The 22,443-nt window shown below is 34.8% G+C and overlaps 1 protein-coding gene across 1 annotated transcript; it reads left to right on the top strand.

Annotated features, from left to right (window-relative positions):
* Window positions 1-1,039: 1,039 nt before the first annotated feature.
* On the top strand, window positions 1,040-21,707 carry top3b (DNA topoisomerase III beta). The gene is made up of 18 exons (XM_079605894.1): window positions 1,040-1,141; window positions 1,250-1,360; window positions 5,028-5,159; window positions 5,275-5,381; window positions 7,447-7,521; window positions 7,642-7,838; window positions 8,398-8,554; window positions 8,688-8,801; window positions 8,903-8,993; window positions 9,902-10,056; window positions 10,243-10,348; window positions 11,380-11,526; window positions 11,631-11,804; window positions 12,959-13,087; window positions 14,284-14,433; window positions 15,681-15,781; window positions 19,127-19,328; window positions 21,114-21,707. Exons 2-18 carry the CDS (start codon window positions 1,291-1,293, stop codon window positions 21,590-21,592), a joined length of 2,586 nt encoding a protein of 861 aa, XP_079462020.1. The 5' UTR covers window positions 1,040-1,141; window positions 1,250-1,290; the 3' UTR covers window positions 21,593-21,707.
* Window positions 21,708-22,443: the final 736 nt, after the last annotated feature.

The following is a 22,443-nucleotide window of genomic DNA, read 5'->3' as shown; positions in this document are numbered from 1 at the left end:
TATTTTCTGTGTGTATTGTTTATAAATATATATATATATATATAAATACATTAATACAAGTCTGGAACAACTTGAGGGTGAGTAAATGATGATGATAGAATTTGATTTAATTAACTGTTTATGAACGGCAAGTGTTCAGTGCTTTTTTCTTTCTTTTCTTTCTTTCTGTGGCCAAGACTGCAAGGTACCTATATAGAAATTGACTTTTAAAAAATTAGTCTTCTGGAAGAAAGCTGACAGCAAAATTACTACATAATGTCACAAGCTCAATTCCTTTAAAAATAAGAACTTTATTTTATTTGAGCATAAGATTGTTTAGGTAAAAAAAAACAAAAAAAAACATATGTTGTGTATGGAGTCTCTCTGTATCAAAGAGGGGGAATCACACAAGCTTTATGCAGTAGATCACCATATAATCTGCTTTTGGGATGCAGTTTGTGCACCATTTGTGCACTGACAAACGAAGAAGCAATTGAACAACTGAATTCTTCTAGGATACAAATATTGACAGTTACCTTTTTATATAATAATAATAATAATAATAATTTGCCATTAATATTCAAACGTTGCAGCGAATTTGAGTAAGTGATGACATTATAACATCATGTTACAGTCTGGATGGGCTTGGAAACAAAATATGGCTATGGGCAAGTGTTCTATTAATGTCCCCCTGCTGGAGACTATGAAGAATATTAAATAATTCATACAGAAATGTGAATATATATATTTTTGCCTTTTAAATACATTTGTTCAATTATTGTTTCCCTTTCCAGAGCTCAAAATGATTTAAGAATGTATTCTAGTATTACTAAACAAATAATAATAAAAACTTTATTTATTTATTTACTTATTTATAAATTTATAATTTGAATAGGCTATATCAATAATATATACATAAATAAGCATTATTAATATATAAAGTGTTTTTTATTTGTTTGTTGGTAGTTGTAAAACCCCCACTCCCCCCCCCCTATATTTTCATTATTATTATTTAATCTGAATTGTTATTTTAACCCCCGGTTACACAGATGTAGTAAATGTAGTAAAATATTTTGGATAAAAAACTCGGGGCTTTTATTTTGACAAAAAACGAACAACCCGGAAGTTAACATGCCTGAAGTAGTGGCTGCAGCATATACCGGTGTGTTATTATCTCGGTTATTGGTTTTATTAAGTTTATTTTTATTTTATTTTAGCTTTAGTTATTAACTTTGAAATAAGATATTTACCTTTGTTATTTCATTGTCAGGTCCCGTTGGTGTTTATGACAGATAAGTACAACCAGCAGCGATGAGGACTGTGTTTATGGTGGCTGAGAAGCCCTCTCTGGCTCAGTCCATTGCCAAAATCCTCTCTAAAGGTGAGTCTGTATGATATTTTTATACATTTTATCTACAGCACATAATGATGCTACTGCATGCAGAATTGTTTGGTTTGGTAGTTTATTAATACAAACAGTACCCTCATATCCTGTTTGATCTGATGAGTTACTCATTTATTATTAATGTTACACATCTAACGTTATACCTGTTTAACAAGTTGAGTAGTTAACATGACAAACACCTGCAATGTGACATGCTAGACTAAAACTATTTTGAATAGGATGTTTAGTTTCTAATTATTTTAAAATTATAATACGCCGTTTTGTCCACATATTAATTTAGACACTAGCCTACTTTAAATATTATTATTTTTATTAAACTGCAGGAAAAACATTTTATTTTTTTACATGAGTATTTATTTCTAAATAAATACGAATCTTTGCTGTTCATTTGTTTCTTGAATGAACAGGGACACCCAAATATTGCAAGTTTTTGTTACAAAACCAGTTTATTTATTCACGTTTACATGCATTCGGCAGCTTAAGACATCTATATTGCAGTATATGTGTTGTGGTGGTGTTTAAGATAATAAGCAGTATTATTCAGTAGACTTCTTTGTGGTTGACAATGACATTCAATTTAAATGACACAATTATAATAGTTGAAAAGGAATCTAGTGCATGAATTTTCAGACCCAGCTCTAATTCTGTCTGGATTTTGCACATATACAGGCGATGTTGACATCCTCGAACTCCAGTGCGTAAGTTGGGCATCTTGGGTTTTTTCTGAGAAAGGGCATTTTGATTGCAATGGGGATGCTCTCCAGACTGAAAGAGCTGTCGACCCCCTTACAGGAATGACTGCTCAGGCAGTTTGCTTCATAGACGATCTGTGGCACACGGTCCAGGTCCAGGTTCTCCCTGTTATAGGTGCAGAAGAATTTATGTTCAAATATACCACATTTCAGTGTCTTTCAGATTACATTGTCTGCATTTTGATGCCAATTAGGACACATACAGACCGTCAAATAAAATGTACACGATTGCATGCATGCAAAAGGGCTCAAACATCTGCTCAACTCACACGTAGCTCCATGCGGCGATGCTGCGTTCGTTGATCCCGCTGGGCAGGTTGATGAGCTGTGTGTGGTACTCTTTCAGCGTGGAGGAGCAGTAGGTGTGCTCCACACACTGGGCCGTGATCGGATTGCAATGGCCGGTGTCCAAGACCAGCAGAAAAATGCTCACGAGTCCTAGAATCTGAGGGAGAGGATGAGGAGTAGGCATCAGCACCTGTCATGTGGGCTTCTTAATTTGTGCTATATTCATAATTTTAGTCCTTCCATTGTGGACACCTTCATGGATTGAAGCTAATGCCAAATTATACAGAATACATTCACAGATCTAGTGCAATTTAGTGATGAATCTGAATCTGCAGGGGTGAATAATAAATAACTAGGCTGCTTTAGTTTATTAAAACATTTTGATGGGCTATCAGTTATATACATTTTAGGTTTGTGGCCTAAAATTGTCTTTAAAAAAAACTATTTATAATAAACTGGCAGGTTTACCCTAAGGTACTGGCTAGCTTTCAGGTTTGAATCCCCATTTTTAGTTTTAGCTATAGACCTAAATCGTCCAGGCCAATTTAAGATTAGCGGTATTGGCTGATAATTGTGCTAGCTTGGCCAATAACAGGTAAAATGTTAGTTCTTCCTTATAGTAAAACCAGAATCTATTAATAAATTATTTTACTCCGCAAGGATGCATACAATTTATCAGAAGTGACAGTAAAGACATAATATGCTGTTCATCAAAGAATCGACAAATATATTTAGGAACACAACTGTTTTCTTCATGTGATGAAATTAATTTTTGAGCCGCAAATCATCATATTACATTGATTTCTAAATTTCTGAGACTGGAGTAATGATGCTGAAAATTCAGCTTTGCATCAGATAAATAAATAACATTTTAAATTATATTAAAGTAGAAAAGTAAGTTATATTATTATTATTGTTGCTGTATTTTTAATCAGATAAATGCAGACTTGGTGAGCAAAAGAGACTTCTTTTTTAAAAGCGTTCAAAATCTTACTGAAGTCTTGTGTGAGTGGTGTTGGTGACTTACCTGTAGCTGTTGCATGCTGTATCGTGGACAAACGGAAGAGAGGAGGGAATGAGATGCTGGAGGCTTGCTGTTGCCTGTAGGGGTAAATCTGCTGGTCCAAATGTGTCCATCCCTTCGTTTCGGGCCTATATTTATGTACCGCAGTCTCAATGGAGACCTCCAAAGGACCGTAGCGTAAGCCAGTGCTCAAGGTTCATCGTCAACATCATCATCATGTTTTTTTTGGGCTCATTCGCTCCGTCTGGATATGAGAGTTCAGCCTTGGGAACAGCATCTCATTAGCTGACGGCGACCATCGGCGTCATTCAAGTTTAAGTCTGGTTGAGAACAAAATGGAAAAAAAATTAATGAAAAGAATAATGCATAATCAGCTTTTTGCTCTCTCATTTCACTTTATGATGGATCGCTCAATGCCAGCACTAGCTTCTTTCAGCCTGATTTCGTCAATGTCCACCATACATGTTTATGTAAGAACGCTTATGCAGTAGTCAAGCTTACATGGTCGTGTTTGTTGCGTTTACACAGTATACAGTGAGTCTCAATATGCAAATATTCTGGTATCAAAGTGTAAGGTTATGTTTGGATGATTACTTGAATTAAAGTGCACCTAAAGGTGTATCTTTAAGGTTAAGTGTAGTTTTGATTTAAAGCTAGGGTAGGTAATCCTGTTTAGAATTTTTTTTTTTTATACTGGGTGAAATGGTCCTTCCATTCTGATAGTAGTCAATACATTATGTGTTCAGAAAAAGGAATGAAAAAAATCTGACCTCTGTAGCAGCTGTAGGACAGTAAAAACTCTGACCAATCACTGCCATTCGGTGCGAATGTAAAGAACCAATCAGATGCCTTCATGTCTCGTGCCCGAGCACCACTGCGTGCACAGCAGTGATGCGCGGGTCAATGTATAAACAACCCGCACCCGACTGACATTTTCAACTAACCCGCCCGCAACTCGGACCGCAAAAAAAAAGAAAGAAAATATTTTACCCGACCCGCTTCCTGACCCGCGTTTTTTTAAGTAGCTATAGTAAATGCTCATCGCGTCATGGGCCATAGACGGAGAAACTAGGGGTGAGCATTTTTCAGAATGCTGTATGATATCGCCTAGTGTTTTGTAATAAAGGCTTGATTTATTCATTTATTTCGTTTCATTTTCTTAACAATTAAGATGCTGCATGTGTTTATCCAGTCTAATCTACGTGTGCGTCTCTCCCCTGACTTTCCCAACAAAAATCCCACCCCCTCTCAAAAAAATCCCAATGCTAACAGTAGCTTCTCTGTCGGTGTAAGCCAGTTGCGTTACAGGTCGTAGGTACATGCAGCTGACTCCAAATGTGGATGCGCGTTCATGTTTGTGGGGGGGGGGCGTAGCTTTGGACGGAGCACTGACAGGAGGGGGCGGAGCTTAGAAGAGGTGCCACTTTCAAATCTGGCTAGCTCTCCAACATTACCTACTCTAGCTTTAAAAAAAAAATTTTTTTATTCCAGTTAAATGTGCATTCAGCCATTTGCAATTGACAGGTGCAGTTAAGTCAAAAGTTGTATGAGCATTTCATTTGTTTCCTTTTGTTTATAGGTAGCTGTTCATCCCGAAAAGGCCTAAATGGAGCGTGCTCAGTCCATGAGTACACAGGAAGCTTCGAGGGCCAAAATGTGAGGTTTAAGATGACGTCAGTGTGTGGACACGTCATGAGTCTGGACTTTATCGGCAAGTGTCTTGTCCACAGTAGGGCCGCTTTAAAATGCAGGAAAATTCTGTAATGTGCAAGAGTCAAGACGATGCAAACTTGAGTGTAATATTCCCTATCCTTATTGTTTTACAGGAAAGTATAACAACTGGGATAAAGTCGATCCAGCTGAGCTGTTCAGCAAGGCTCCGACTGAGAAGAAGGAAGCAAACCCCAAACTAAATATGGTCAAATTCCTTCAGGTGACTTTACCTTTCATCACCTGACTGCTTTTGGTGTATCTATTGTCTGAAATAATTAAACATTCAGACAAACTGTATTTAAAGACTACATAAAATCAAATTTGACCCTCTTTATTTGCTCTTCCAAGCATGTTAAAGACATTATTCAATTTATATATTAAATAATATATAGGGCTGTAAACGATTAATCACGATTAATCGAATCCAAAATAAAAGTTTGTGTTTACATAATATATGTGTGTGTATTGTGTATAATTATTTTGTATATATAAATACACACACATGCATGTACAGTGCTATGCATAAGTTTAGACACCCATGCTAAAGTTGACTAAAAAGAGGAATAAAAAATCATCTTTTGGAAATTGAACTTAATGCCTTAATTTAAAAAAATAGGAAAAATCCAACCTTTAAGGACACCAATTTTCTTTGTTAATGAATAATGTATCGTAAATAAATAAATGTTCTTCCTTAAAATACAGGGTGCATAAGTTTGGACACCCCTATGTTAAATTCCCATAGAGGCAGGCAGATTTTTATTTTTAAAGGCCAGTTACTATATGGATCCAGGATACTCTGCATCCTGATAAAGTTCCCTTGGCCTTTGGAATTAAAATAGCCCCACATCATCACATAGCCTTCACCATACCTGGAGATTGGCATGGGCTACTTTCCATAAGATCATCTCTCAATGCAAATCAAACCAGCTATTAGGCTAACTGAAATAAAACCATGCCAATCTCCAGGTATGGTGAAGGGTATGTGATGATGTGGGGATATTTTAATTCCAAAGGCCAAGGGAACTTTATCAGGATGCAGAGTATCCTGGATCCATATAGTAACTGGCCTTTAAAAATAAAAATCTGCCTGCCTCTATGGGAATTTAACATAGGGGTGTCCAAACTTATGCACCCTGTATTTTAAGGAAAAACATTTATTTATTTACGATATATTATTCATTCACAAAGAAAATTGGTGTCCTTAAAGGTTGGATTTTTCCTATTTTTTTAAATTAAGGCATTAAGTTCAATTTCCAAAAGATGATTTTTTATTTAAGACAAATATGTTATTTATGTATAAAATAGTTATATTTAGATATAATATAAAAATATATATGCAGTATATAAATGCTAATATTTCTCAAATATATACATGCAATTAATCGTTTACAGCCCTAATAATATAGTTTATATAGAATATATAGAATATAAAATATAATTATCATGACATTTATCTTCCAAAATTCATTGCTTCAATAATGTTAAATTATATATATGTATATTAAAAAAAAAAAAATCTGTGACCTCTTCTAAAGCTTCTTATGTTCACCAATGCTGCATTTATTTAATCAAAAATACAATAATTTTCTTTTTTCAATACATTTACATTTTTTATTTATTCCTCTGATGCAAAGCTGAATTTTCAGTCACATGATCATTCAGAAATCTTTCTAATATTCTGATTTGAATATCATTATCAATGTTGAAAACAGTTTTTGCTGCTTAACATTTTTTTGGAAACAATGATTCCATTCAAACATTTGTGGTAAGATTAAAAAAAAGAGAGTAATTAATACTTTTATTTTTCAAGGATGCATTAAATTGGTCAAGTGACAGAGAAGACATTTGTAATGTTACCAAAGATTTCTGTTTAATACATGCTTTAATAAATACTTTTAATAAATGCTGTTCATTGAACTTTCTATTCCTCAAAGTATCCTAAGAAAAATATCACAATTTCCACAACAAAATGTTAACCAGCACAACTGTTTTCAACATTGAGAATTATTAGAAATGTTTCTTGAGCATAAACTCAGCATATTAGAATGATTTCTGAAGACTGGAGTGACTATACTAAAATATATTAAAATATAAAACCTTTATTTTAATTTGTAATAATATTTCGCAATATTATTGTTTTTACTGTATTTTCTATTAAATAAATGCAGCCATGGTGAGCATAAGAGGCTTCTTTCAAAAACTTTTGACTCAAACTTATTTTAAAAAGTCATATTTAAAAAATCCTTCCATAAATTTTAAAATACCAAAGTTGCTGTTGTTGACAGGTTGAAGCAAAAGGTTGTGACTTTGTCGTCCTGTGGTTGGACTGTGACAAAGAAGGAGAGAACATTTGTTTTGAGGTGAGTCTGAATCGACAAAAGAAAATACAACTGAAGTTTGTCCAGATAACTGGGGCTGAGGTGTTTGGCCTTGTTTTTTTTAGTGTGTTTTCTCCATTTGTGTGTGTTGTACCATCTCAGGTGTTGGATGCCATTCAGCCTGGGATGAATAAGCCTTACGGTAATGAGCGCACGGTGTATCGGGCCAAGTTCAGCTCCATCACAGACACCGATATCTGTAACGCCATGGCTCGACTCGGAGAACCCAACCAGAACGAGGCTCTGTCCGTAGATGCTCGTCAGGAACTGGACCTCAGGATCGGGTGTGCTTTCACACGGTAGGAATGTTATACCTGCTTTGAATGTTTTTTTTTTTATTATATTTTTATTCCAGGTCCATTACAATGCAATCTTGTTTTGTGCAATATACACTGCTGTTGAACAGTTTGGGGTCTCTAGGATTTTTTTAGCATAAGTTACGGTACTTATGCTCATCAAGGCTTCAGTTATTTTAGCAAAAATATAGTAATATTATTAAAATTAAATAAAAAATTCTATTTGAGTACATTACAAAATATAATTTAATCCTGTGCGTAATGCTGCTTAATATTTTATTGGAAACCATGATACATTTTTTTTCCGGATCTTTCATGAATATAAAGTACAAAATAACAGCATTTATTTGAAACAGAAATCTTTTGTAACATTATAAATGACTTTACTTTAGTCACTTTTGATCAATTTTATGCATCCTTGCCGAATAAAATTATTAATTTCTTTGATTTTTGTTTTTGTTTTTACTGACCCCAAAACTTTTGAGCAGTAGTGCAAACTGTTCTGATGTCTGATTATTCAGTAGGTCATTCTTCACACCTAACCATTGTCTCTGGATTTTAGTTTCCAAACCAAATACTTCCAGGGGAAATATGGGAATTTGGACTCCTCCTTGGTTTCCTTTGGTCCCTGTCAGACTCCCACACTTGGGTTCTGTGTGGAACGTCACGACAAGATCCAGTCCTTCAAACCTGAAGCATACTGGGTCGTACAAGCAAAGGTCAGTTCTGATCTTTACCACTTGAATGACAAAATCAAATTTTCAACATTTGTTTACAGAATAGCTGTATATCATATCGCATTGCATACTTGCATATATATATATATATATTATTATTTTTTGGTGCAAACAGGTTTTTAAAGGAAAAGACAGCCCACTCACCTTGGACTGGGACCGCGTTAGAGTTTTTGACCGAGATATCGGTCAAATGTTTGTCAACATGGCAAAGACTGCTAAGGAGGCTAAAGTATGTATTTGTATCTCAGTTATATGTCATTTGCTATTTCAGTGATGGTATATGTGCTAAAGCACTTCAAGTGTGAGTTATTATGTGTCTTTTCTTTGCAGGTTGAATCTGTGACTAAGAAAGAGAAAGCCAAGCAGAGACCTTTCGCATTGAATACAGTGGAGATGTTAAGAGTGGCCAGCTCTGCTTTGGGTGAGAGATTACCCCTTGAGATATTAAATGTGTATTTATTTACAAATCAAAAAGCATGAGAAATAGGGTTTGAATGAGGAAAAAAAGACCAAGCTTTACACAGACTGCTTAAAGGAATAGTTCACCCAAAAATTATAATTCTGTCATCATTTACTCAACATTCTTCAAAATATCTTCTGTGTTCAACATAAGAAAGAATACATGTTTGGAACAAATTGAGTAAATGATGACAGAATTTTAATTTTGGGGTGAACTATTCCTTTAAGTGTATAAATCCAAGGAGGCAATCAAACCAACTAATACTTTTTGGCAAGTAATGACTGGTCATGAAATTGAATTTAGATGATATGGTCACAAACCTTATATTGTTCACTTTTTGGCAAATAATTACGGCAATTGTATAGCATTGTAGTATTATTCACAAAGGAATAATTAGACTGAAAATGGTAAACACTCTACCGTTAAAAAGTTTAGGGTCAAAGAAGTTTTTCAAAGAAGTGTCACCAAAGCTGCATTAATTTAATCAAAAATACAGTAAAAACTTAAATATTTTTACAATTTAAAAGTGCTGTTACTACATTTTTCTATTTTAATATATTTTAAATGTCATTTATTCCTGAGATGCAAAGCTGAATTTCCAGTCTTCAGTGTCACATGATCCTTCAGAAATCATTCTAATATGCAGATTTGCTGCTCAAGAAACATTTCTGATTATTACCAATGTTAAAACCATTTGTGCTGCTTAATATTTTTGTGGAAACCGTGATACATATTTTCAGGATTCTTGAATAAATAAAAGTAAAAAACAACAACAGCATTTATCAACAAAAAAAAGAAAGAATCTTACTGACTTCAAACTTTTGAACGGTAAATATATATATATATGATTTTATCTGTGTATTTCTCAGGAATGGGTCCCCAGCATACCATGCAGATAGCAGAGCGTCTCTACACGCAGGGTTATATCAGCTATCCTCGCACAGAGACAACACATTACCCTGAAAACTTTGACCTGAAGGGCACCCTCAAACAACAGGCCAACAGCTCCTTCTGGGGTGAAACGGTGAGCATGCGCCCCCTTTCCAACACCCTGATGAGTTCATCCAAAGAAGAACTATTTTTATACCTATTTGATAAGCTTTGTTTTGTGTATGTAAAAAAAACCTTTAATGAGTAATTATATAAATAATTAAAAGTGATCAATATTGTCTTAGATGAAAAATGCTTATGTGTGTGTTTATGTATACAGGTAAAAGCACTTCTCTCTGAGGGCATTAATAAGCCAAGGAAAGGATCGGACGCAGGAGACCATCCGCCAATCACACCCATGAGAGCCGCCTCTGAGAGCGAGCTGGGTACGACCGTCAGACTGCATATTTCCACATTTAATGTGTTACATCATGTGTGATATTGAAAGGTCAAGCAGAGAGATATTAGGGAACACACCCAGGTCATTCTATGATTCATATCTGGCGTTGCAGGACAATATCCATGATCCTGTATATAATTATTCAATATAAGAAGAGAAAATATAGACTAAAATATCTTCATTATAATTTGAGATTAATTAGCTAAACACTACTGTTCAAAAGTTTTGGGTCAGTAAGGTTTTCTTTTTAAAGATATTAATACTTTTTAGGATGGATTAAATTGATCAAAAGTTAAATAAATCTACTAAAATATTAAGCAGCACAGCTGTTTTCAACATTGATAATAATAAGAAATGTTTCTTGAGCAGCAAATCATCTTATTAGAATGATTTCATGTGACGCTGAAGACTGGAGTAATGATGCTAAAAATTCAGCTGTGCATCACAGGAATAAATTACATTATAAAATATATTAAAATAGAAAACAGTTATTTCACAATATTGCATTTTGTTCAAATAAATTCAAGTTTGGTGAGCATAAGAGACTCTTTTTTTCAAAAACATTTTAAAAAATCTTACCGACCCCAAACCTTTTAACGGTAGCGTAACTATGGCTGCGTCTGAAAACGCATACTTTCTTGAGTAGGTTCTTATTTTGAATAAGTATTTTGAATAAGTAATTACTTATGTCTACTAAAAAAGTATGTACTACATTTGCCATACTGTCATTATCATGTGACCTACAAGCGTCAGTTACGTCGCATCACTGTCAATCATAAATCCTCTCCCGTGGCCTCATGGGATAGTCAATTGTGTGTACTGTGAATTTTATGTGTACTGTGAATTCAGACTTCTTTATCACATACTGTTTTTCGGCTACTATATAGTAGGGAAGTATGTGATTTCGGATGCAGCCCATGAATCAATATTGCAGAAACATCCTAACACTAGAATTCAATCCAAAAGATCCAAGACACCAGAGCTATAAAAGGCCATCTATCTTTTTTTTCTCTGCAGGCAGCGATGGCTGGCGTCTGTATGATTACATCACACGGCACTTCATAGCGACGGTCAGCCCCGACTGTAAATACCTGCAGACCACGATTTCCTTCAGCATCGCCACAGAGAGCTTCACGTGCAGCGGGAAGACGCTCATCTCTCCTGGTACGTGCATTATCAGATTGACTTTCTTTTTACTTTTGCCATTTAAAAAAAATAAAAAATTCTAGTGGAGAGGTGATACTTATTAATATTTCTCTCTATCTCAGGTTACACTGAAGTGATGCCCTGGCAGGGTATTCCGCTGGAAGAGGCCTTGCCGGTGTGTGAGAGAGGAGACACATTCACAGTGGACGAGATCAAACTTCTGGAGAAACAGACCAATCCACCAGACTACCTCACTGAGGCCGAGCTCATCACACTCATGGAGAAACACGGCATTGGTGAGATCCGTTTCATTAATGGTTAATGCTTAACAGATGTTTTAGAAAACAAGTTCACAGAAGAGAGGAACATTTACTTATGTCTCACACGGGACGAAGAGGATAAGGTAAATAAGGCCGCAGAGTAAATTTAAACGGGTCACATCATGCATTTTATCCCTGACGTGCACTTTATTATATTAGTTTTTCACCCCCTCTTGGTCCGTTTATTGCCACTGTACACCTTTGGGTAACTTTATGTGTGCAGCATCATAAAAACACTGCTAAATTAATTAGTTTAAAATGCATAAAGAATTCACTGCACAATGAATTCTAAAAAGTGTTTCATGCATTATTATTCGTTTTATGCTATCATTCCAGGTGCTCAGGTTTTCACATCAAGGACTATTTTCGCATTTCTTTCTTTTTATCAATAGGCTATTTTATATGTTGTTACAAGTTTTAGTGCATAAATTAATAAACATACAGTTAAAAATTTTGGGGTCGGTAAGATTTTTGTGAAAGAAAGAAAAAGAAGTCTCTTCTGCTCACCACAGCTACATTTATTTGATCCAAAATGCAGTTAAACACTAATATTGTGAAATATTTAGGGCTGTTGATTTAATGCGTTCATTTAGTTGATTAGTTATGGGGAAAAAGTAACGCGTTAAAATTAACGGATTTAACATACCCGGTCCACCCAAGACCTACGTAGTTCATCTAACATTTCATAAAGTTGATTAGTGACGAACATGATGCAGGGCAACAACTCACTACGTGATGTAGCCTATAGAATGCAGTTAGCCCCTACAATTAAAGATATCAGGGCAAAGTCCCTGTATGAGTTTTTGTCTCATATTTATATCATGATATAGTTAAGCAATAGGTTTCACAGCACAATGAGTGCTGTTTTTGTCCAGAATAGCATGCGCATAAATGTGATACTGATTTTTTACAACAGTTCAATGAATAAGTTAAAGGGATAGTTCACCCAAAAATTTAAATTCTGTCATCATTTACTCATCCGCTGTTGAACACAAAAGAAAGATATTTCGAAGAATGTTTGTAACCAATCAGTTGACGCACCATTGACTTCCATAGTATTTTTAAAAGTCAATGGGTGCCCCACAACTGTTTGGTTGTGTGAACTGTATTAAAAAAGTTTTTCCCACTAGGTACGGATGCCAGTATCCCGGTCCACATTAACAACATCTGCCAGAGGAACTATGTGACGGTTGAAAGTGGTCGCAAACTCAAACCCACCAACCTGGGGATTGTTCTGGTTCACGGTTACTATAAGATTGGTAAGGGGAAAACTTTCAACCACAAGTATTTCATTAGTGTGTGTCAGTAGCCTAGTAGTTAAAAATTTGCCCTGGTAACTGAAACCCCAAAATGGGCTGTTCATGAACTATGGGCACTTTACAGAGCTGAATCTGTAATAGGTGTGCAATAAGTTACTGTGATGACGGGTACTAGGATGACGTCATCACTGCCAAAGTCATTACGAACTGTTTATGGGCTTATGTTTCTTTACATTTGTTATTTATGGTTTTGTGTTTTTTTGTTGACTATGGTGCAGTCCCTTAGGTTCATTACGCTATTACATTAATTTATAATAAGTTTAAGATATGCTGTTTGAGTTGATTGCAGATAGGTGCACATATCAGCGGTCATCACAACATGTTATGTCTACTATAGTTTTCATTTGTTTTTCTCATTAACCACACAGAGACAAGTTTGTAGTTATACGTTTTGGTATTTATTATTTCAAATCTGTCGTTATTGCCACATGGCAAACTGTTACCCCACATGTCGTCTACTCACCATTTTCTGTTCCTGTGTCTCCTCAAAGGAGGGGGCGGGACCACAGCTTTCCCTTTTCTTGTGTTGGGGCAAACCATCTCTAATAATAGGGAATGGGACTTAACCCTTGGTAATGTAGTTATGGGGAAATGCCTTATGGTGTTTACATTTAGTTTAAGTTGCTGAATGAGTTTATTTAAATTATTGTTGGAAGTTATTTTTGGAAGTTATTTTGCTACAAAGGTTTTGTATTGATGACCCTGCAGTTGGTACGGTCTTGAGGGTAATGAGCCTGTCCTAGGCTATATAAGACAGTCTAAACTGAACCTTGGGAGGTAAAGATGGGGTCAAATTGCTGAATGTACTCCTGAAGATTATGCTGCCTGTAGCAATTTGTTTTTCCATTGGTTGATACATCAAAGTTTGCACTGAGTTAAGTGTATATTTATTTTGTTTCATTTTGTAATTTTTTTTTCTTATTTGAGACATCACTGTGAATATGTTCACCCCTACTTATCCACTGGCATTTAATAAAAATCCTCTTTGGATGATGTCTGAGTCCTGAGCCTATCTACCACCTCCCCTTGACCTTCACGGGACACGTTATGACAGTTACTTTGAAACAAAGCGTTGGATAAATGACTCATTTGTGTATGCTTATCATTTTCCTTGTGCCTCTGTGTGTGTGTGTTAGATGCAGATTTGGTTCTTCCCACAATCCGGAGTGCTGTGGAAAAGCAGCTCACTCTGATCGCTTTAGGAAAGGCAAACTTCCAACAGGTCTTACAGCATACTCTGGACATCTTCAAGAGGAAGTTCCACTACTTTGTGGACTCCATTGCAGGTAATGTCACATACAGTGAACCTATGAAAAGAATTGAATACTTTCTTGTTTCGGTGTTAAATAAAAAATCTAAATTAGAATGTTCTGAGAGTGCTCTGTTCGGACAGGAAGCCCCTGACGGGACATGGTGATGAAATAAAAATATGAGATGGGAGGAAAAAATATATTGCAATGATTTTGCTTTCTGTCTAATACCCCCAAAAAGTTGGGTATTAACTATCAAAGCCGCTATCAATATGTGGAGTTTTGAAATCACGCTCACTTTTTACTTTCGTTTTCTAATTCGCGATCAGGTATACTCTGTGTTTAGGGAGCGGCGGTACGTACTGACCACACATTTTACAAGATAAGATATTTGTCAATAATGTTCACGATCTGTTGCGCACCAAGTCCTCCGACATCATCCTGTCAGTCATATCTCCTTAGTCCTTACTATCTTCAGTGATCAGTGAAATCATGATGTACTGACCACTGCAGCAAGTCTAACCACATCCCTTTAGTTATATTCCGTGCCTTTTTGCCATCTTCGGGCATATTCCTAATTGAGATGCTTTTATAGTTTTTGAATTCATTTTTATTTTATTTTTAGTTAAAGTAATTCGGTTGTGTTTTTGTCATTTTTACTTATAATCTTTTTTGTAAATGTGTCTAGGTTTTGGATTTTTTTTTAACTAAATGAAAATAAGAAATGTTGTCTCTGCAACTAGCTGAAAAAAATAAATAATTTTTTTTTATGGTTTTAGTTTAACTCTAATGATCCTGGTCTTGAACTGTTTTTTGATGCTTTGAGACCCATTTTATTAGGGATTGGCTTAAACTGTTTCTCAATATATTTAGATAAGTCAAAGGAATAGTTCACTTAAAAATAAAAATCATATTATATATAAAATAATAAATATTTATATTTTATTCACCCTGAAATTGTTTCAAACCTGTATGAATTTCTTTCTTTCTTATGAACACAAAAGAAGATATTCTGAAGAATGTCAGTAACCAGAAAGTTGATGGACCCCATTGACTTCCATAAATGTGTCTTCTTTTGTGTTCAGCAGAAGAAAGAAATTCATACAGGTTCGAAACAATTTGAGGGTGAATCAATGATGACAGAATTGTAATTTTTAAGTGAACTATTCCTGTGCCTTCTTAAAGTTTAGTTTAAATATGCAGTTTTTTGCCTAAATTATGTTTTCTCTGAGTTTTTGCTAATTATTCACTCTTAAAACTTGCTTTAAATGTTTATTTAAAAGGCATGGATGAACTGATGGAGGTGTCCTTCTCTCCCATCGCTGCTACTGGGAAACCTCTCTCTCGCTGCGGCAAATGCCGTCGCTTCATGAAGTACATCCAGGTGTGTAAGGACTCATATTGCTCTTAAAGACTTAAAATGCTGGCTTTCTTATTCTAGGGAGTTTAACATGTAAATGCATTAAATTGATCAAACGGTACAGTAAAAATGTTTATAGTACTGTTTATAATATGCTTATGAACTTTTTGTTCATCAGAGAATCCTGAAAAAAAAAATTAGCACAGTTTGCACAAAAATATGAAGCAGCACAGCAGTTTTGATAATAATTATTGATATTAATCAGAATTCTTTCTTGAGCAAATCAGCATATTAGAATGATTTCTGAAGGATCATGTGACACTGAGGACTGGAGTAATGATGCTGAAAATTCAGCTGTGCATCACAGGAATAAATAACATTTTAAAATATTCTGATAGAAATCAGTCATTTTAAATTAATATTTTACAATATTACTGTTGCTGTTTTTGCAAATAAATGCAGCCTTGGTGAGCAGAAAATACTTTCAAAAATCGGTAACACTATAAGGTTTCATTAGTTAGCATTGGTTAACTACTTTAGTTAACATGAACTAAGAATGAACAATACTTCTATGGCATTAATGAATCTGTGTTAATGTTAATTTAAAAATGTAATACAGTATTAAAATCAAAAGTTGTTAACATTAGTTAATGCACTGTCAACTAACATGAACAAACAATGAATGACAGAATTTTTAAGTAACATTACCAAAGATGAATAAATACTGTAACAAATGTATTGCTCATTGTTAGTTATAACATTATAGTTAATAAAAAATTAACTGATGTTAACAAATGAGACCTTATTGTAAAGTGTCACCAAAAAATCTTACCGACTTTTGAATAGTAGTGTATGAATTTGGCTGATATCAGAAAGCTATGAAAATCAGAAGTGCATCGAACTCTTTTCATTCAAAAGATCAAAGAAAAGCCCATTTCTCTTTGCATGACTCTGCTTTTATGGTTTCATCCCTTTGTTTTCACAGTAGACAATCATAACTAGCATGTACAGACATTGTGTTTTAGCTACTTTATTTGTCAACATTGACCTTTAGTTTGAACTGTTGACAGTAGGGTAAAATGGAAGAATGTTAGATATTTAACCAAACACGCTTGTCTCAATATGGTGCAAAGTTCAGTTCTGCACACTCAATTAAAGGATTGCAACACTATGTCTTGGGCTTTGATCCATGACCCTGACCCAAACTGATTGACCTAAGTTAGGATTGTGACACACCATCATAGAGGGCTTTGGCCTTCTGATTACAAGCCGAAAACTTTGACACCTCAACAACCACCACACCTTAGTTTCTAGTTACCATTTAACTACAGTTCAGAAGTTTGGGTCGCTTTTTTACATTTTTGTAACGTCTAATCCTCACCAAGGCTGCATTTATTTGATTAGAAAAATACAGTAAATATTGTGAAATATTATTACAATTTAAAAGAACTGTTTTCTGTTAAAATATATTTTAAATGTAATTTATTCCTGTGATGAAAAGCTGAATTTTCAGCATCATTACTCAGTGTCACAGGATCCTTCAGAAATCATTCTGATTTGATGCTCAAGAAACATTTCTTATTATTATCAATGTTGAAAACAGTTGTGATACTTAATATTGTTTGTGGAAACCATTATACATTTTTTTTCAGGATTCTCTAAACAGAGCGTTCAAAAGAACAGAATTGATTTGAAATAGAATTGTATAAATTCAGAGGTGGACAGTACCAAAGTACAATTACTTGAGTACTGTACTTAAGTACACTTTTTGAGTATCTGTACTTTACTAGAGTATTATTTTTTCTGGAAACTTTTTACTTTAACTTTACTACATTTGAAAGACAAATATCGTACTTTTCACTCCACTACATTTCTGTCAAGGTCCTTGAGTAGAAAGTAGTAACGTCAGGGATGATTTTGGTTGCATTTTGTTTGGAAATGAAAGTCTGGTTGACGCCAGACCTCGACTGATGTTGGTTTCTGACCTCAACCCGATTTTCAACCACGATACAACGTCTGTCCAACGTTGGAGATTAACTTCAATCTGACATTGGATTCTGACACCAACCTGATTTTAATTTTCAACGTTGGGTTTGGTCTTCTAAATGCGAATTTTGTCATTATTTTGGAGCACACTAGCTTATAGATAACAGTAAGACTAACATATTCATACTAAAAGCCAAAAAACTGGGAACAGCCATTTGGGTGTCCGAAACCATTGTGGACGTTATTGAGTGCACTTATTCAATCTCAATACTGGAACTGTGTTCTAGAAATAAATGTGATATTGATATCACAAAAATAACATTATTCAAGAACCGCTATAAAGCCAAAACAATCTCTGTTACCTTAAATTATACGTTTATCACTGTAAAGCTGCTTTGAAACAATCTACATTGTTAAAAGCGCTATATAAATGATGACTTGACTTGACTTGATATGAGGGTAGGCAGACATAGATTCAGAGGCATAAGGTACTGTAAGTATAACATGCAACAATGCAACAATAATAAAACAATGCATTGACATTTACTTTTATACTTAAGTACTTTTAAAAATGAGTACTTCTGTACTTTTACTTAAGTTAAAATCAGTCTTTACAACTTTTAATGGTCAACTTTTATTTTACCAGTAGTATCTGTACTGTTACTTAAGGAAGTTGTGTACTTTGTCCAGCTCTGTATAAATTATAAACGTCTTTACTGTCACGTTTTACCAATTTAACGCATCCTTGCTAAATAACAGTATTTTATTGTAAGTATTTAATGCTTTGTACATCAAAAATACCTTGTTTAAAAATCAGACGTCAGTTTGAGAGGGTCAGTGATGTTGAATATGCACAGTGAGTAATGCAGTCAAAACTTAAAGCTTTTCCATCCCTGAGCATTTACATCTACTGGTACACTAACTTTGATACTAATTACCATCCGTATAGCCGTTGAGTAAATCACATGGTTTGTATATTTTTCCGCTGTGACGCACTCTGGGCTTTTAGACAGACTCATCTCTCTCTTGCTCTCTCCGCCTATACCTGTGCACCTGAAAATGACCTTCAGCGAGGAAGCTTTTTATCTGAATGTTCTCCTGTGTCAATCTGAATGTGATATAACTCAAATTATTCATCAATGTCCCTTATCATTCAACTACAACCTTAGGCTGTTGGTCTAAAAGGACTGCATGTCCAGTGCTTGCATGCTGATTTTCTCGATCCAAATGTACTGAATGAAGTCTTTATAAAGGTTTTTGCTGCTGCTACTTCATTGTGGACAGTAACATTTGTGGAAAATTAAGTTAGAAAAACTTAAATATATTGGTAAATCATGATGTAGTATCAAATATGGTCTAAACTGTCATTTGTAATCACCCTAGGCTAAACCCAGTCGTCTGCACTGCTCTCACTGCGACGAGACGTACAGTTTGCCTCAGAACGGAGCCATTAAGCTGTACAAAGAGCTCAAGTGTCCTCTGGATGAGTTTGAGCTGGTGCTCTGGACCTCAGGGTCTCGTGGCAAAAGCTACCCTGTGTGTCCATACTGCTTTGGGAACCCTCCCTTCAGAGACATGAAGAAAGGTAGGAGAGACTAAAAAGTTCTGTTTCTCAAATCAAAATGTTTTTGGGTGGTTCTTCAGTTAGGATTCGTTCAAGCGGTTTCATATATGTTAAAAAAAAATGTCCCCCACATGTTCAGTAATCAAGATCTGATTACTATTACAAGCTCTTGATAACCCTTTGCTGTGATGAAGATATTTTTTTTCATACTGGTTGGATAAACAATCTTTCAAGTTTATGAAAACAAAAAATCGGAGACTTGCCGCAGTTCTTCTGTATTTATGCTGTCTCGGTTATTTCTGTTTCTTCAAGTAATCCCACATGGACTCGATGTTTGTGAGATCGGATCTCCGTGTGTTGCAAAAATCTCACTGGATTATACAATAATGGCAAATGTAATGTTTGGAAATGTGTGGAATTGGCCTTTAATAGCCCCACATCATCACATACCCTTCACCATACCTAGAGATTGGCATGGGGTACTTTCCATATCTCTCAATGCAAATCAAACCAGCTATTAGGCGAACTGAAATAAAACCATGGCAATCTCTAGGTATGGTGAAGGGTGTGTGATGATGTGGGGCTATTTTAATTCCAAAGGCCAAGGGAACTTTATCAGGATGCATAGTGTCCTGGATCCATGAAATAACTGGCCTTTAAAAATAAAAATCTGCCTGCCTCTATGGGAATTTAACATAGGGGTGTCCTGACTTATGCACCCTGTATTTTAAGAAAGAACATTTATTTATTTACAATATATTATTCATTCACAAAGAAAATTGGTGTCCTTAAAGGTTGGAGTTTTCCTCATTTTTTAATTAAGGCATTAAGATAAATTTCCATAAGATTATTTTTTTTATTCCTCTGTTTAGTCAACTTTAGCATGGGTGTGTTCACTTATGCTAAGCACTGTGTGTAATGTGTATATATATATATATATATATATATATATATATATATATAATTTGAATATAATATATTTATATATATATATATATATATATATATATATATATATATAATATAGATTTTTTTTATATTATTTATATGTATATATATATATATATATATATATACATACATATATATATATATATATATATATATATATATATATATAATAATAAATAATGTAAGTGTATGTATATTTATTTATTTTAATATAACATATATACATTTTATATTATTAAAATATTGTCAGTAAGATTTTCTTTTTAAATAAATTAATATTTAAAAATAATAATATCAAACTTTTACAGTTTTACAAATTAAACAAATAATTCTGAAAAACTGTATCACGGTTTCCACAACAAGCAGCACAACTTTTGTTTTACATTAATAATAGAAAAATGTTTCTTGAGCAGCAAATCTGCATATTAGAATGATTTCTGTAGGATCATAAATAATGATTCTGAAAATTTAGCTTTGCATCACAGGAATAAATTACATTTTAAAATATATTCAAATAGGAAAAGCTTTTTTTAAATTGTAATAATTTTATTACTGTAATTTGTAATCAAATAAATGCAGCCTTGGTGAACATTGAAAAATTCTACTGACCCTACACTTTTAAACAGTAGTGTATTTAAAATAAACATATAAAATATAAAAAAATGTAAGCTTTTTATACATTTATTATAGCGGTAAAGTAAAAACATCTGGGTGGGGGGGAAAGTCCAAGATTCTGGCAAATGTAGCCTTTTAACACTTGTGTTGAAACAGGAACAACACTCTTTAAAACAAGAAAAGATAAGAGTTCTGCTATTAGAATAGCTCTTATGTAATTCCTCTTTTTCTTTCCCTCAGGGATGGGCTGTAACGAGTGCACCCACCCTTCCTGTCAGCACTCCCTCAACTCTCTTGGGATCGGTCAGTGCGTTGAATGCGAGACGGGTGTCCTGGTCTTCGATCCCACCTCGGGCCCAAAGTGGCGCATGGCCTGCAACAAATGCAACGTGGTGGTGCATTTCTTCGAGCACGCCCATAAAGTGCAGGTGTCCCAGGACAGCTGTGATTCCTGCGAAGCCTCTCTGGTTATAGTGGACTTCAACAAGACACGCTCGCCATTGCCTGATGGTGAAACGCAGCACACTGGCTGCGTGTTTTGCGATCCTGTGTTCCAGGATCTGGTGGAGCTGAAACATGCCACCATGCGGCATCCCATGCACCGGGCCGGAGGAGCCCGCAGAGGGAGAGGGAAGGGGAGAGGGAGGAGGCCTATGGGGAGAGGGAATCCTAAAAAGCCTAAAGACAAAATGGCAGCCCTGGCAGCGTATTTTGTATAAACTGTTTTGTAAAGCTTATTTGTCTTGCAGTAGAAAATTAAAGCCAGCTTAATTAGTCTCAATGTGCAAACTAAAAAGATGAAAATGGCAATAAAGTTTTTAGTTTAACAGAGTCTGTGCTGGTTTTTTTTTTGTGTGTGTGTTTTTCTGGCTTATGTCTGCTTACTTATGCATTTATTTATTTATTTAGCAGACGCTTTTATCCAAAGCGACTTAGTCACCATGAAATCAAAATTGGAATTTTTTTTATGGAATATTGCAGTGTTTATTATATATTATTTATCTATGCTTATCATAATTTTTTTATAATATTTAATCAACTTCCCCTCCCACTTGCAGCGACATCTCTTCTCTGATGAGGTGTTAACTTTAGTGGTGCGATGGCGGGGCAACCTGTCACTCACACGAGATCCACCAATAGCAAACCACAACCATCCAGTCAATGCGTGATGGCCAAAATCAAGTCCCGCCGCACATTTAGTCCCCCTCGTTTCACTCAGATATACATCTCAATAGATGTATATTGCAACTTCCATTGCATGCCGATTTAAAAAATAAAGTTGTGTAATTTATATTCAATGCATCATTTGAAAAACTCTGAATTGAAAAATTGAATTGTCTATACATGTAGCTTCTTATTTTGGCCAGCACACATATGTGCAACAATATGCAACATCAATTTTATAGATACAATATAAATCACTACATAAATTTCACAGAAACATATTAAACATGATCCAAATAAACAAATGCCTAAAAAAACAGACTATAATGCTTCTTTTTTTATTTTACATGGTACCACAGCAAAAGCATGTTTCTGTTCCATGGTATTTCTATTTGATAACATCACT

This window comes from Phoxinus phoxinus (genome assembly GCF_949152265.1).
Source record: "Phoxinus phoxinus genome assembly, chromosome: 3".
NCBI classification, from domain to species: domain Eukaryota; kingdom Metazoa; phylum Chordata; class Actinopteri; order Cypriniformes; family Leuciscidae; genus Phoxinus; species Phoxinus phoxinus.
This window is presented reverse-complemented; position numbering and strand designations above follow the sequence as displayed.

Bases quoted from the DNA above. Each gene is read 5' to 3' on its own strand.
- top3b (XM_079605894.1), top strand. From the start codon at position 1,291: ATGAGGACTGTGTTTATGGTGGCTGAGAAGCCCTCTCTGGCTCAGTCC. The intron at 10,349-11,379 runs GTACGACCGTCA...TTTTCTCTGCAG, and splicing joins CGCCTCTGAGAGCGAGCTGG to GCAGCGATGGCTGGCGTCTG. The intron at 19,329-21,113 runs GTAGGAGAGACT...TCTTTCCCTCAG, and splicing joins CTTCAGAGACATGAAGAAAG to GGATGGGCTGTAACGAGTGC.